The sequence below is a fragment of the Thamnophis elegans genome, chromosome 10, assembly GCF_009769535.1.
Source record: "Thamnophis elegans isolate rThaEle1 chromosome 10, rThaEle1.pri, whole genome shotgun sequence".
In the NCBI taxonomy this organism is placed as follows: Eukaryota; Metazoa; Chordata; class Lepidosauria; order Squamata; family Colubridae; genus Thamnophis; species Thamnophis elegans.
Window position 1 is genome coordinate 45,204,345 of NC_045550.1, and position 17,235 is coordinate 45,221,579.

At 36.4% G+C, this 17,235-nt stretch overlaps 1 protein-coding gene across 4 annotated transcripts in view; it reads left to right on the forward strand.

Annotated features, from left to right (window-relative positions):
* The window catches only part of LOC116514448 (muscleblind-like protein 1), a 142,037-nt gene that overhangs the window by 28,054 nt on the left and 96,748 nt on the right, over positions 1-17,235 (forward strand). For 3 of the 4 annotated variants that reach the window (XM_032226054.1, XM_032226056.1, XM_032226058.1), the window contains exon 2: positions 2,483-3,472. In XM_032226054.1, coding sequence (XP_032081945.1) covers positions 3,299-3,472 — 174 coding nt within the window. In that variant the 5' untranslated portion in view covers positions 2,483-3,298. Of the gene's footprint in view, positions 1-428; positions 2,344-2,482; positions 3,473-17,235 lie in introns of those variants that run through there. The other variant, XM_032226055.1, reaches the window with a different exon arrangement.

Sequence of the window (17,235 nt, forward strand, 5' to 3'; positions counted from 1 at the left end):
GGATTAGAAAAGCAGGTGGACAGTCCTGTAACATCCAGATCAGTGTTATCTGGAGGATAAACACAATGATCTTAACAGCAGCAGACTTTCTAATGAATAGTCAGAAATTGTCACTCTGTTGACTTGTATCTCATCAGTTAGTTATAGCTTACATATTGAAACTTCAGAATCAGAATAGAGCTGGAACGCACCTCAGAGATCTTCTAGTCCTGATCGGGAAGAAGAGAACGTAACTCTTCTAAAGAACATTTAAACTGAATAGGCATTAGACAAGAAACCAGGAGACTGTGTCCTTAGGCATGAAAACTTGGGGCCAGTCATTTTCTTTCTGCCAAATTCACCTCACAGGGTTGTTGTGGAAAAATAGAACGAGAAACTAGTATTAGATATGTTTGCCCCCTTGAGTTATTTATGAAAATAATCCAAGGGTTTTTTTCCCCCAAAAAAATATTGCAAGTGGACCTTAATGATTGTAGCACATTTGTAGCAATTCATATAGTTTGGAAAAAGCTCACATTTTTGTAGACCAAATTCAACTGATATAACAAGACAGGTTCATTGAATTTCTCTGCCCTTTATGGCTAAATTGATACTATACAAGTAAAAAAGATATAATGGCACTTTCCATGTCCCTTAGTACAACAAAGGGTAGATGTAAGAATGTTTTACAATCAACAGCCTTTTCATGTGTTTATGCTTTGGATTTCTTCGAAGAGTCAGTCTGATGCTCATTTATCAGGGAATAAACACGATTAACTCAAAAAGGTATAATTTGAGTACAGGTAGTCCTCAATTTACAACAGTTTATTGACTTTAAAATGACTTGAAAGTGTCTTTAAAAATGCAGCAGAAGGAAAAGAGCAGGGCCAATAATGTTAGTTCTCCATTGATTTTTGTAAGAGATGACAGTATTTAACACAGTTCTGCATTTGCAGATCCTTTCTTTTTAAATGTTGAGGGCCAGCAAAAAAAAAAAACCTTAGAATTTTGGATAGAGAATTAGAAAGGCATTTTCATGCATGGGGCTGTCCTATATCACTCTTTTCTCAAGTTTTAGATGTTTTGATCTAAAGAATGGGTAAAGAATTTATTGAAAGGAAGGGACAATGAATCCTGAGGAGTAAGCATGGTATCAATGATTGTGAGAATGCATAAGGAACAGTGCTTCTCCAGTTAACGAAACAAACAAAAACTATCTAAATATTCTGGATGCCCATCAAATTAATCTGATTTATAAAATTTACAATGGCTGTTCTTTCCCCAAGGGTCAAGAAATATCGCAGTTCTTGATCACTCTGAACAATAATAAGGATCGTCAACTTTTTCTTCATTTCTCCCCACCTTGCTGGGCAAACACAGTGCCCTGTTAGAAAAATGTAAAGTGAACTGCTCCCTAAATAGGAGCCATTTTAAGCCAACAAGAGCAAAGCTATGGGTTCTGCTGCGAATTAGGAAGCTTTGCTGGCCGTTGCTGCTGCTGCTGTTGCTGAAAATGTTGATCTGAAATCCGCTCCTGTGGTTGAAAGTAGATTGCCAGCTTCGTGTATGAGGTTATTTTAGTCCCAGATACAGGCTTGTCGCTGCGTTGCCAGGTTTCCTGTGGCCACCTCCTCTTGCTAAAGCCAGACTTTTGCCTAGGGCGGTGGGGAAGGTGTTTTTTTATATGTTCCCAACTAACCTGCCTTGGCGCTGCTGTCAGTGCCTCGGCATACTGAAGAGAATAGTTCTCTAGCACTTGAAAAAAGTGTTGCCTTCTCTGGAAGAAAGAGGCAGGACTTGAGCTTTCAAAGGAAGTGAATGGGATAGGTCAGGAGACTGTACCATTTCTGAACTCCCCTCTTCCTTTTATATTCATCTGTCAGATACAGTAGGCGTGCTCTGTGCCTGCCGAGCTCGCTCGATGCAAAGCAGGGGGAAAGCAATCTAAAACGGAGCTGCTCGGAGGAAGCTTGCTCGTCCCTCACCCCGAGATCTCTCTTTCCAGTCCCTTCTCTCCTCTCTCTCTGGATGCTACAAGAACTTGGGATCTTGTTGGAAGCTATTTAAAAACTAACATGGTTTAATCCTCTAACTGCATGTTGGGTAAATTGAAAGCCCGCACATGGTCATCCTCTTGCAAGGGAATAAGTAGCATCCGATGGACATTTTCTCTGCTTACAGCATAGTAATGAATGTCTGACAGGCGCGACCTTTCATAAGACAGCGTACATTATTGGCTTCCTGCCCAGATTATTGCTGCAATCCTATCTGTGATTGGTTATCTCTCTATCATGCCTTGCTTCAGAAGGGGAAAACGGCCCCCTTTTAATAAATCTGTGATGGCTGGCTGCAATATGCTATACTGTAAGTATTTTATTGGAAACGGAAAAGGGTATCGTGCTGTAAAGTAGTAGACTGAAGGAGCACATGGCTACGTGATTATGCTGTGAGACATCAGTGAAATGCTGCTTGGTAAATTTTAACCTATCTGTTTTTTCTACAGGTTGGTACTAAGAAGTGCCTTTCCTGACGTCTCTGCTGCTTGGAATCGCTTCTAGAGCAGTCTCTGCTTTTGCCTTGCTTGCTGCCAGCTAGACTGCAACGACACCACATCCACCCTCACCTCTCGCCCAGCCACCCCTCCCCTCTAAGCATCAGGCATTGCCCTAGGCTGCTTTAGTTAATCTTACAGAAATAAAAGTTTGCTGGAAAAGTGAGCAGTCTTCTGCCAGGAAAAGAAAGGGGGAAAAAAAATCCCAGAGGAGGTGAAAAAAAAGAGAGATCCAAACCAGTTTCTTGATTTGTTGCTCTAAACTGCTGCATCTGTCTGTGCCAAACTAATCATTACCAATTGCACCACACCAAAAATTAAGAACAAATAATTATTGCAGATTCAGCTGTGTGTGGAGAGAAACTTTTCCTGAGAGCAGCTTGAAAAATTCTGTGTCCGAGGGTCTGCCACGTTTTTTTGCTGCTTGCGTTTGGGGCTCCAAATCGGCATTCAGAATGGGTTACTGAGAGCACAAGGCTAGTTCGAAGGCACACTTTTAAATGGTCCTCTTACTTTTGATCCTAGCATTTCTCTAAGTTTAACCTCCCCCTTCCCCCTTTTGATTGACAGTTTCATGCTGTGACTTTCTAGAGGGAATATCTCTTCCTTACTGTCGCAACAACACAATTTTACATCTTTTACCATTGGGCTCGGGAACTGGGGAAATATTTTGGAGGTGACATTTTTCATCATTTCCAGTCTTATCAGTTTGGCCTTTTTTAATTTGTTCATTTCATTGACAATTTTAACTACCTGTAAAATCTAAACATGGCTGTAAGTGTCACACCAATCCGGGACACAAAATGGCTAACACTGGAAGTATGTCGAGAGTTCCAAAGAGGGACTTGCTCACGACCAGATGCGGAATGTAAATTTGCACATCCATCGAAAAGCTGCCAAGTTGAAAATGGACGCGTAATCGCCTGCTTTGATTCATTGAAAGTGAGTAAATATTATCATTCTTTTTAGGACATAAGACAAAAGCAAGAACTAGAATATTGATATTAGCCAAATTATTAAGTTACGTGTAATAGTTTCAGATCATAAAATCATCCAGATGTTTGCTTTTGTGGATGGGTATATGATGTAGCTATTTTGTTTTAAAGCTATAGGAAATTTGCAGAAAGATCAATTTTCTGTCTTCTTGAAAATGCCCTTATTGTAGAATTACATTGTATTTTTGTTGGAATTTTAAAAGTTATTTATTTGCTAATGTAGAAAAGGAGTTGTGTTTAATCTGTGATAGTGCAAAACAAAAACAAACAACAAGTAAACAAAGAGTCAGGTTGCATCTTAAATACTAATGAACTGACGAAGGTGTGTGCTATTACAGGCTGTACCTTGCCTCGTCAAAGAGTCATGTTAAAGCAATGCTATTTTGAAATCTCATGCTGCAGTAAGTTTATTAATCTTAAGGACAGCATGATTTCCTTCAAAAAGAAAAAAATGGAAAACTGAACTCATATAGTACTTTGTGTGTGCTGGGTAAAAATGAAAAGTAAAAGTAATGTCTTTTAATAATTAGTTGCTCCTGAGTGTTATTATGTTTGGATTTCTGCTGTATAAGAGAAACAGGGTTGAAGTTCAAGATTTGAGAATACTTCCTATCCTGAAATTGTGTAGGATTTGAATATATTACTGATATTGTCAATGTAAGGATCACTTGTTTAAAAGTTAGCTGAGAAGATCATGGACTTTGTATTATATATAGTTAAGGCACTATTCACTATGCCTTACTTTTTCAATGGAAGAATGATGTTTAACATTTCTAAAGCTACTGCTTACAAATATATTTCCACCTTTATTGGTTAGATGATGGTATTTTCCATCCCTTTATTTTGACCCCGGTATCCCAGAATTGTTTCATTCTGCTCTTGCAAACAGTGTTCGTTTATGAGAGCAGAAACAGCATTGGTTAACTGGATTTGGTTGAGAAACAGGACAGCCCTGTGTGTAACAGAAAATGATGTGGTTAATAATAAATGAATGATTCATGTAGTCCCCTTTCCACTGGTTGAATAATTTGCAAAGAACTGATACTTGTAATATATGAATATGCACTTAGATAGACTGGAAGAGAAATATGTGCTTTTGCTTGTTTTCATTAAAATGAAATAGTACTACTATTACAACCACATGTTTGGACTTGGAATTTTACTGCAATGGGGCAGATTTTCAACTGTGCCTCATCTATGACTGGATTCATTTATATTGATGGACTGGACAGTAGACGTCCCCAGTTACACTGGGAAAAGCAAATTCTTTCATCTGTTTAGCTATGGCCTATAGTTGGGTGCTACAGGATAACGTTAAGTGAGATATAAACATCTCTATTTTATATACATTGCCATTTTGGAATTACTCATACATAACAGACAATTTTATACTTCATACATTGTTGAGACATATCATTGTTGAGACATATTCATGGGTGTAGGTATGCTGGTCTTGTTGTATTCAGGTCTTTTCCCGTGTAAGATTGAGATTGTGTTGGCAACGTTTTGGCGAGGTCTCACTCGCCATCATCAGGCTGGTGTTTTCAGCTTAAAGTGTGATCGGAGCTGCCCAGCCTGAGGATGGTGAGTGAGACCTCACCGAAACATTGCCAAGACAATCTCAATCTTACACGGGAAAAGACCTGAATACAACAAGACCAGCATACCTACACCCATGAATATGTCTCAACAATGATATGTCTCAACAATGTATGAAGTATAAAATCGTCTGTTATGTATGAGTAATTCCAAAATGGCAATGTAAAATGGGGTGCTACTACTTAAAAGAGCACTTAAGATCTGAGTAGTTGCTTCAGCTCAAAAGAGCACAGACTTCAGGGGAAGATATCAGAAACTGTTAATATTAAATAGATTTATGGGAGAGATGAGGAAAACAGGACCATTAAGAAGGAATGATGGGAGTTTCTGTTCTACAAAATCTGGACAATTATTGATACTCAGCTCTATATTATCGGAGGCCAACAGATATAGAATACTCAAAATCAACAATAACTTGGCAATAAATTGATTATAAATTGGCTTTGAAAAATTCAAGAGTGTTATTACCCGTTTCTGCAGTGTAATGATATTAACGCTTTAAGTTGCTCTCATTCTCTAGTTAATTTAAAGACAATCACATGTATATCACATTATGAAAGTCAATCATGAAAATAATCAGAAAATATTTGTTATATTAGTTAGCCTGTTTGGTAGAAGGAAGTCTCTACTGAAATAACAGAAATTGTGGGGGATTTCCAAAGACCCAATTTAACAGCACTCTCAAACTTCCAAAATAAATCTTTCAGAAATCACTTACTTTGTATATGGAGGGGAATATACAAAGTAATAAATAAGATAAATAAGTTTATAAATATTTAGTTAGTTGAGTGAAGCTTTATAGCTATTTTTTAAGAGCTCAAAGAATCAGTCACCCTGAAAGGTTGCCGACAATCTTTCATAGCTTGCTTTATTTTCATTTTCTCTAATTGGTGGGACCCATATGTAAACCATATATCTTCTGGATCTTTATAAACTTGATGTAATAACTAATTGCAAATTGGTGTAGCAATTGGCTCTCATGCATTTAACTCATAGTAGGTATTAATGGTAGCTTGGCACAACATGGCAGATCAGCTAAAATGAGGTTTGGGTTCATTGGGATCTTTAATCCTGACCATAAAATTAAACATAACTAGGTTTGAGCAGAGCATGTTACATGACACTGAGGATTTGCTTTGTTAAATTTTCCGTTGCAAGCAGGCTTTAAAATATAGGGGATTGTGGGACAATTGAAATTATGTGTGTTAGGTCGTTATGCCAACCTTATCACTTATGTACTTGTATCTGACATTATGATGTCATGAGGCATGTTTTGTCTTTTTTTTTCAAATATCATGATTATGTCTGGATACCTATGCATTAAAAACCTCACTTTTCCTACTATAGCTTCCCCCCCTAATTATCATAGATGAGTGCATTTGAAGTCAAATAATTGAAGTTAAATGGATGTCTTCACTATTGTTTCCCCCTTTTTTAAATTGTTGTAAGACTCGGCGGTCTTAATGTGCCTGGGTAAGCAGTGAATTTATTTATGGAAAATTCTTATGGAAAGAAATTCAGTTTTTGTTCATATTAGTGTGCCATTTCCACAAGCATTCAGATGTATAAAAAAAGTGATCCCCAGTAATCAATGCTAAAGACATAATTCCAGGATGCAGAGGTTGGTAAAATTAAAAATAATGAGAAGCATATAGTAATGTAGGGCTTTTATTCTTTTTATTGATTTGGTAGAGTTTTATCAAGTTCAGTTTCCTTAAATAATTTTATAAATAATTTTTCCATAATAGTAGGTATGTATTTTAAAAAATAAATAAATAAAGAATTATAAGCCAGAAAATGTAGTCCAAATATCAGACAAATTGATGTGTGTTAGCTGCTGGGTCTCACAAACACGAGGATACATGGATGTAAAGATTAGTATTGTCCTCAAGAAACATGTGTTGAAATTATGTCCATCGTTTATCTTGATTGCAAGGGTCATCATTGCTAATTGCAATGAAGATATAGAAGATTGATTCCTTAAATATTTTCAGTTTTAACATTTTTATTTAGTAACTTTCACTTTCTTGCTTAATCAGAGCATTAGATATAGAATATTCTTCTGTTCCCTCCTCCATAACATGCGACAAGTCCTAGAAATCTGCTTGTTTCAAAAATAATCTAAATTATTTGAGAAATCTGACGTATTTCTATTATTTATTAACTCAGCTGGTTTTCTGGTTCCACTCAGGCCTGACAAAAGATACCACTGTTTTAAGAATATATTCACTTGAATATATTTTTCCCCAGAAAGATACCTGAAAAATAGTTGGACTGCTTTAATGAATAGCAGGGATGCTGTTCTTTTATGAAGTTTGAAGTATATATGAATAATTTTCAAAGCATGCACAGCCGTAAGTATATATATCTGCATCTCAAGTTACAGACAAACAATAGAAAAGCTTGCTAAAAATAATGCATAGTTAATTGTGTAGGGGTACCTAGGGCATTATAGGCAACTCCCCCCCCCCCAATTATATTACAGAATTAGAATTAATACTTCAATGGTTATTAAATAATAAGAAGAATAATCATGTTTTGGGGGGAGAGGGGGTGAATGAGAGATTCAGATAGGCTCAAGCCTGACCTCCTTTTCTCAAGGATTGAAGGTTTGGGTGTTTCCACAGGAGTTGGGAACTTGATTAACCAAGATCCATTACTTCTGGTCATTGTTTGTTTTTGGCTCAATAATTGGAAGTGGAATCGTTTTTTTTTAATCTCAAGTGCATGCATTATAACATGCTTGTATCTTGATTTTATGATCTCATTTCTTTGGTCTTAATAAATAAATATGCCAGCCACATTATTTTGGTGAAAGGTGTGACTATATAGTCTTTAAATGAAGATTTAGCTATGGAGCATGAATGTATTTCAAACGTATTTCCATGGTTCTGATGATAATAGTAACAAGTAGTATCATAAGATGAAAAGTCAATTTTAGATGCTTTAGAACAGCTGCCCTCAAAGCGTAGTTCTGGGTGGTTTTTCCATGGATCGTAAAGGAAACAGTTTTACCTGCTACCTGGATCCCATGTGTGAACAGATGGGCCTTCACTCACACGCATGGCTCAGTTCCTGGTTGGTCACGGACAGGTGCTGATCCCAGTGGTTGGGGCCCTTGCTTTAAAACCCAGAAATGAAAATGTAAGGAAATTCATATATTTTGCTCAAAGTTGAATCTTTTTAATCAAGATATTAGCATAGTGATGCTCTCCAAGATTGAGGATATTTGTAATAAGCCATTCAAATGTTGCATTTTTTTAATAATTCAGTTTGAAGATGGATTTTTACTTATTTTTGTACATTAGAGTATGTACATTAGGTTCCTGTCTAATGTGATAGAAGCCTTCTTGATTGTCTCCCTGCTAGGCCTAAAAATATATATAGCTCAGGTAGTAGTTGTTTCTAACCTGATATTATTTTAAGCATCTGTTAAATTATCGTTTAATGGTTAGGCTGGTTTGCAAAGGGTTACTATTTTGAACAGATGAATGGCTGTTGAATTAAATTACAAAATACTTAATGTTGTGGAAAATATTAGGTGGTTTCAAAGGTTGAAACAATTTGTACCTTAAGTACGGACAAACAATAATTAAGACATGACAGGTTGGTTAATTTAGTAAATTTGATGAAGGTGGTGATAAGAATGCAATTTTTTTTTCTTATATCATCAATTAGGAGCAATGCAGTGGATTAAAGGAATAGGGACTTTGACTAAATTTAAGAAGATATTTCTGACAGTGCTAGCTATCTGACTGTAAGCTTCCTAATGCTGTCTCACTGTTTGTGATTTTCCTTCATTAGAGACTTTTAAGTCAATCTGAATGGCCCTCTATCAGTGACACTGATGTGGATTTTGCATGAGGTTAGATTAGATTTCATCCAACTCTACAATTATATGACCATTGTACTAAGTGTTTCAGGTAAATCAATTCCATTGGCAATGTCAGACAAATAATATCTTTCTCTCATGGATGTTTACACTTTAGTGAACCAGAGTCTTTTGTTTTTATTTTGGACATGCACATGTTTATAGAAGGAAGACGTTATCTGTGTAATATTTATGGAATATTTGACTTTAGAATAGAATAAATAGAATAACAGAGTTGGAAAGGACCTTAGAGGTGTTCTAGTCCAACCCCCTGCTTATGCATGAAAACCTATACCATTTCAGAAAAATGGTTATCCAATCTCTTCTTAAAAACTTCCAGTGTTGAAGCGTTCACAACTTCTGGAGGCAAGTTGTTCCACTGGTTAATTGTTCTAACTATCAGGAAATTTTTTTTTAGTTCCAGGTTGTTTCTCTCCTTGATTAGTTTCCATCCATTGCTTCTTGTCCTGCCCTCAGATGCTTTGGAGAATAGCTTGGCTCTCTCTTCTTTGTAGCAACCCCTGCGATATTGGATACTGCTCTCATGTCACCCCTAGTCTTTCTCTTCATCAAACTAGGCAATTATCCAATTACAGCAACCATTCTTTATATATTTTAGCCTCCAGTCCGCTAATCATCTTTGTTGCTGTTCTCTGCACTCTTTTTAGAGACTTCACATCTTTTTACATCATGGCGACCAAAACTGAATGCAATATTCCAAGTGTGGCCTTACCAAGGCATTATAAAGTGGTATTAACACTTCATGTGATCTTGAATCTATCCCTCTGTTTATGCAGCCTAGAACTATGTTGGCTTTTTTTGCAGCTGCAGCACACTGCTGGCTCATTAACAGTAACAGAATTGGAACGGATCTTGGAGGTCATCTAATCCAACCCCCTGTTCATGCAGGAGACCTATACTAGGGATTCAAACCACCGAGCTGCTGACCTTTCTGACAAGCTCAGCGTCTTAGCCACTGAGCCACCTAGCCAGGTATCATATTTAAAGGACTTCAAGATCCCTCTCACAGTTACTACTATTAGACAGAACCCTTCAGTACAGAATGCCTGAAGAGGGCTGTGGTTTTACCTGATTTAAGCATTGTTCCTTTCAAGACAATGACATGAATTCATGAATTGGCTATCAATATCCTCTTGTTCCCAGTTGAGGAAAGTACATAATTTATTCAGAGAAGGAAGTTATTTCTATGCTATTTTAGCAAAGAAGTTTGAAAGGCTCCAGCAGATTCAAATGGAACAGATTTTGTACCAGATGATGATATATCAAATCCTGATTGATAAATACACAAACACAAACACACAGGAATAATAAATAAAGTAAAGGAAGAAGAGATCAACACTTTTGCAAAGGTGTAAAGAAGGAGGCAGCAGACAATGAGGTGGCTGGATGGAGTCATTGAAGAAGTAGGCTTGAACTTAAATGGACTCCAGAGGATGGTAGAGGACAGGAAGGCCTGGAGGAATATTGTCCATGAGGTTGCGATGGGTCAGACATGATTTCACAACTAACAACAACAAGAAAGTCTCACAGGAGGTGTCACAATATCTCTTAAAATAATTTCAAGATCTCTTAAAACCAAGCCAGTTTCAAAATTCTTATATGAAATCTCAAGTTTAGGAGGTAGGATTACTAAAATGTGATGAGATATATGAATGGCCTTGGCTTACCTAATAGGATCACCTGAGTTTGGTAAAAGTTACTGTTTTAAAAAAATGTATAATACTCTGCTAAATCAATCCTGGGTAGTTCACATAAATTCACACAATTAAGACAGGAAGGTTGTTGCCTGAGATAATCACACCATGCTACTTAAAGGCTAAGAACAGCACATTGCATTCGCCTTAGAAATGGATTGGCAGCCACTGCAGCTGTCTCAAAATAGGTGAAACATGAGAAATCCTGTCCAGCCAAGTGGTCAAATTCAAATACTGACAAATGCAAATGCTGAATTCAAATTCAGTAGCCCAGTTTTCTTACTTATTATTAAAGGCAGAAGAGCAATTTGTTATAGCCTAATTGGAAAGTCATTAGCTAAAATGTTGGCTGAGCATCCAAGTTTATCAAACTCAAAATTTGATGCTAAATAAAGGTTTAATCTGTGTTGTTTATGATTAAGAATAATTGAGAATTCTTTAATCGTGGTTAATACAGACAATCTATATATGATTGTAAAATAAAACTCATTTTATGTTCTTTTGTAAAAAAAATATTCTAACTGAAAATTATTTAATACATTTTTTCTCTGTAAATGCATTTGTCACTTAAAGGAAATTAGCCTCTCTGCTGAGACAAATCTGATTTTATTTAGTAATAATAATAAATTATATATTATATATCACAAACAAAAAAGTTTAGAGATGAGTCATTCATTGAATTGTATTTATTGTGCTAACATTATAGTGGGAAAACATATTAATCTATTAAATATATTTAATGGAATGTATGACAACATAACAAATTGTTCCTAAAATTCATACTTCCATACTAGAAAGAAGAGTGAAAATATGACCTTATGTCATGTGGATTTCAGTAAAAATAAGCAAATGAACTAACAAAAAAAGCCTGTCTTTATGAAAACTAAATGATGACACGTTTATCAAACAATATGCATTAAAGAAACCTTTTGAAATCTCTGTAGGCTTACGAAAGTGAACAAACACTAAAGCAAAATGTGTTTCTAATTCTTGCTTAGAGGTAGGTATATTTGAATTGTGAGACAGATATATTTCAATATCCTTTTGCTATTTTTAGAATATTTTATACTTTCTGAGCAGGACTCTCAAATGGCAGAACTATCTCAGAGCTTGGCAATGCTCATAGATACCACTGCATTTAATATATTAGGGCAAACATAGGAACTTTTGTTCTGCAAGACAGATAGGTGTGCATTTGCATGAGAGAGCATTGATCATGAGTTGACCAGCCAATGTTTGGGATGAAGAAAAGGTTCCAGATTCAGTTGTAAAATTATCACCTGAGATGTTGTTTGCTTTTGCTAGTTATAGAATAAGTGGACTAATGAGAGGTGATACTTTATATTTTTAATTATGATGTCTTGATGTTATCGTATCTTATCCTTTGACTAAAGGATGCATCAATAACAATTTTATTGCATATATGTACAAACAATAAGAGTAGCAATGGGTAACCTTGCTTAGTTGGGTACTTGCACTCAAGTCTCTTGCTATACAGCATTAACTTTAATCTGGATCTAATTCTGATTATACAATTGATACAATGCAGAAATCTTATCTCTATGGAAGCTTCATAGCTGAATCACTCTCTTTGGAACTTTAGTTCTCTTATTTGTGATATGGATGATAATAACAGCGGTTTTGTTTACATCAGGAATAGATAACTTCTGATTGTAGGTTGGTGGGTGATATATACTCAGGCTTGGGCTTTTACAAAATTATCACCAAAATTATTTAATAATTTACTAAACATATTTTCTATGCCACCACAAAAATGAGCAAATCTTAGTGGGTCACATAGAAAAAAAAACAATATAAACAAGCACTATGCAAGAATAAAAGCATAACTCTGTTGCAAGAATAGAAAGAAAATAAAAAAGATGACAGTTTCAAATAAAATCAGGGCGAGGCTGTCCAAAACAGATTGATTTTAATAGCTGACAAAATTATAGCAAAAAGGGACTCATACTGATCTTCATAGAAAGACTGTTCCACAATACACAAATCAGATCATTACCCTGTTTCCCTGAAAATAAGATCTCCCTGGATAATAAGCCCACTTTGGCTTTTGAGCGTGTGTGCCAAAATAAGCCCTTCCCCAAAAATAAGCCCTCCCTGAAAATATTTCAACCCAGAAGCAGCCATGAGGCTACCACGCTCGCCGCCTCCTGCGCCTCAAAAGTAATAAGACCTCCCTGAAAACAAGCCCAAGTGCTTACTTCGGGGCTCAAACAAAAATAAGACCCTGTCTTATTTTCAGGGAAACACGGTAACAGCAAATTAATAGAAATCGATAGCATTGGGAGGGTTTATTTTAGCACATGCACTTAAAAGACCAATTGGACATATTATCTGGGGAGGTCTCATTTTTGGAGAAACAGGATAGGGTTAAGGTTGTTATGAATTCCTTGCAGGAAGCCTGGCAAAATATTAGAAAGAAAAAAAATATGTTTCAGGGATTTTATTTTCTAAGAATCACATAGATTATTAAACAGTTAAAAGAGCAGCAACCATGTTCATGATAGCTTGAATTATTCAGAAGCCAATGAATGTTAATTATATTGACAGCTACATTCCATAAATCACAATATGCCCTGGTGAGCAGGCACTGATATCTCTGCCTGTTACTCTTTATTGGCATATTGCAGATTCCTTTCCATCATAAATGCATTAAAAACAATAAAGATAACTTTGTGAGATGTAGTGGATCAGCTTCCTCCATCTTAAAGACAGTAGAGGTTTAAGTGTTGTCTTTTCCCTTACTCACTCCATCTGTCATACTGCAAGAGCCAAGGTGGCGCAGTGGTTAAATGCAGCACTGCAGGCTACTGCTAGATCAGCAGGTCAGCGGTTCAAATCTCACCGGCTCAGGGTTGACTCAGCCTTCCATCCTTCCGAGGTGGGTAAAATGAGGACCCAGATTGTTGGGGGCAATATGCTGACTCTCTGTAAACCGCTTAGAGAGGCCTGAAAGGCCTATGAAGCGGTATATAAGTCTACTGCTATTGCTATTGCTATTGCAACCATGAAATGAGCCTATGGCTCTTAAATGTTCAGCGTTTATCTCATTAAGGAGAAACATTACAAAGGCCGAATTTGTGCTAGCCAAATAGCTGTCAAGGTTTAGCATTGAATTCAAGTGTGAACTTTCCTTTTTCAAATTGACAAGTGAAGAGAGCCCTTGAACCTATTCAAAGTAAACATTTGCTTTCATATTCTTTAAGTACTTCTTGGCCCAAAGCTACTTAAAAAATAGTTGTAGTAGTATATTGGACTTTCCATTTTAGAGGATTTTTATGTTTTTGTATGACCAAATTTCTGCCTGATTCTGTCTTTTTGTTTTTGTTTTTTTGTTAATTCCTGAAATTAAGAAAAACTGTTATAAAAACTAAAACCTGCAATCCACACATTGCTGATTTGTATGAGATATTTAAAAACACTTTCCAATGTTTTTCAGTGTATTTATTTTCTGATAAATCAGTTTCTGTGAAAGCAGTTTGTGCATACCAGATACTCCAGTGAACAGCCTAATCATTACTGTGTTTATTGATTTTAGTAGAGCTAGTTTCCTAGCAAACATATATGAGGTTGTAAAGAAACCTCATATATGAGGTTGTAAAGAAAGCTCTTGAATATAATTGAATGATAATCTTCATTTTAATTTGTTATGATGACTTAACTGGGTGGCAAGGAGGTCCATGTCTCTTCTCCATGTCTCTTTTTTGTAATACAGTAATAGGAAAATGGAAAGAAACAACCATTTATGCAGTTTATGCCCAGAGTCTAGACCAGTGTTTTCAAACTTAGCAATTTAAAGGTGTTTTGGCTTCTTAGCATGGTGACTGAGGAATCCCAGTTAACACATTTTAAAGGTTGCCAAATTTGAAAAAGATTGGTCCAGACTTGAATCCAAAGCATTAGAACATGTGCACTCTCCAGTCTCAATCCAAGTCTTCTTGGATTGCATTTCTTTGTTAATAGAAATAAACAGAAAGTATAGCTGAAACCACTAAAAGGCTTAATATCATTCACAAAGCAATGTCTGTCTCTCCTTCCCCTGCAAAAAGAATTGTTGTTGTTGTTATTATTATGTTAATCTTTGGTGAGATTCACAGCCTTTGGGGCTGGTTGGTAGCTCAACAGCTCGAGTCCTAACCAAGGACCTACGTTAAGGTAATGTCGGAGGATATAAGCTGTTCCAAGTAGGGTGGTTTTTTGTAGAATCAGAATGTTCTAGTCTGATAAATTTAAAATTTCCAAATAGTGAGGTAGCCCTTTGGGTATTGCTCCAAGGGCTCCAATTACAATCGGGACAACACACGATTTCTTTTTCCACAGTCGCTCAACTTCAATTTGCAAGTCCCGATACTTTGTGATTTTTTCTTGTTTATCTTCAATTTGTGCATCTCCAGGTATTACAATGTCAATGAACCATACTTTTTTCTTTTCAACTATTGTTATGTCAAGTGTGTTGTGGGCCAAGTGCCTGTCAGTCTGAATTCTGAAGTCCCACAAGATCTTGACTTTCTCATTCTCTAAAACCTTCTGAACCTGGTGTTCCCAGTGGTTTTTGCTGTACTGAAATCCAAACTTTTGGCACAATTTCCAGTGAATGATCTTAGCAACACGGTCATGGCATTGTAGGTAGTCAGTTTGTGAAATTTTGCTGCACCCACTGATCAAGTGGTCGACTGCCTTGTCTTTCTCATTATAGAGGTGACATTTGCTGTTGGTGGTAACATGTTGAATTTTTGCCTTCATGCAGTTTGTGGCTAAGGCTTGTTCTTGAGCTGCCAAAATAAAGCCTTCTGTTTCTTTTTTCAGTGTTTTTGATCTTAATCAGTTCCAAGTTAGCTTTTAGTCAGCTTTGCCTTCAATACTTTTCAAGTATTGGCTATGCATAGCTTTGTTTTTTCAACTTTCAGCTCCCTTCTCAATTATTTCTTTCTTATGTTCAGCTTGTGACTTAGTTGTCTTTAAAAGGCCTCCTTTATTTACTTCCTTAATCATTGGTTCTTCACTTTCTGGATGTAATCTTTCAAGCTGTGTTTTTCTTCTTCCACAGTCTGTTTTATTTGTAGGAGTCCTCGACCACCCTCTGCTCTTGGTAGCTATAATCGGTCAACATCACTTTTAGGGTGAAAAGCATGATTCCTTGTCATAAGCTTCCTTGTTTTTCTGTCCAAATTGTCCAACTCCATCTGAGTCCAGTCAATTATTCCTGTAGAGTATCGAATAACAGGTATAGCCCAGGTATTTATGACTTTTATGATGTTTCCTCCACTCAATTTGAACTTTAATATCTTGAGAATTCGTTGAATGTACTTGGCTGAAGTTAATTCCTTGACTTTATTATGTATTAAGTCAGAGGCCTCTAAAATCCCCAAATGATAAAGGCAGTAAAACCAGAAGAAGGTTATCTTCTTCTGGTTTTACTGCCTTTATCATTTCTTCATTCTCAAGTTCTATTCCATCATCTTCTATGACCTTGCCTGCTTTGGTTGCAATTGTTGCACATTTGTCAATTCCAAACTGCATACCAATGTCTTGGCTAAATTCTTTTGGCTTTCAATTAATAGATTCAGTTCAGCTTTTGTCTTACCAAACAGCTTCAAATCGTCCATATACACCAAGTGCGAAATTTTCAGTCCTTTCTTTGCAAGTTCGTATCCATAGTTCATCTTCTTCAAAATGATTGTCAGTGGTAGCATTGAGAGTATTATTATTATTATTATACAATTGTATCACAGCGGCCAGTTGTTTCACCGGATTTGGCATTGGTTACTAGTCGGGCCCCACCCAGGGGCCTAGGACGTCGTAACGTATTTTCTTAATATGCGTGCAGATCCAAGCAGTGCGGCTTTTTGCATTTGACTGATGGTGATTTTGTCAATTTTTAACTGTTTTAAATGTGATTCCAGTGCTTTTGGAATAGCACCCAGTGTGCCAATTACCACTGGAATTACCACTGCTGGTTTGTGCCATAGTCGTTGAATTTCGATTTTTAAGTCCTGGTATCTTGCGATTTTTTCATGTTCCTTCTCGGCGACCCTGCTATCACCTGGTATTGCGATGTCTATGATTGTGACCTTATTTTTCTCAACCAGTGTGATGTCTGGTGTATTATGCGCCAGTATTTTGTCGGTTTGTATACGGAAATCCCACAAGATCTTGACCATCTGATTTTCGGTGACTTTTTCAGGCTGATGTTCCCACCAGTTTGTTGCTGTTTTAATATTATAATTTTTGCACAAATTCCAATGGATCATTTGTGCTACTGAATTGTGCCGCAATTTATAATCAGTCTGCGCGATTTTTTTACAGCAGCTGAGTATGTGATCAACAGTTATTATTATTATTATTATTATTATTATTATTATTATTATTATTATTAACAACAACAACAACAACAACAACAACTTGAACATTCTGATTCTACAAAAAAACCACCTTACTTGAAACAGCTTATATCCTCCGGCATTACCTTAACAGTTCCTGGGTTATTGGTTAGGACTCGAGCTGTTG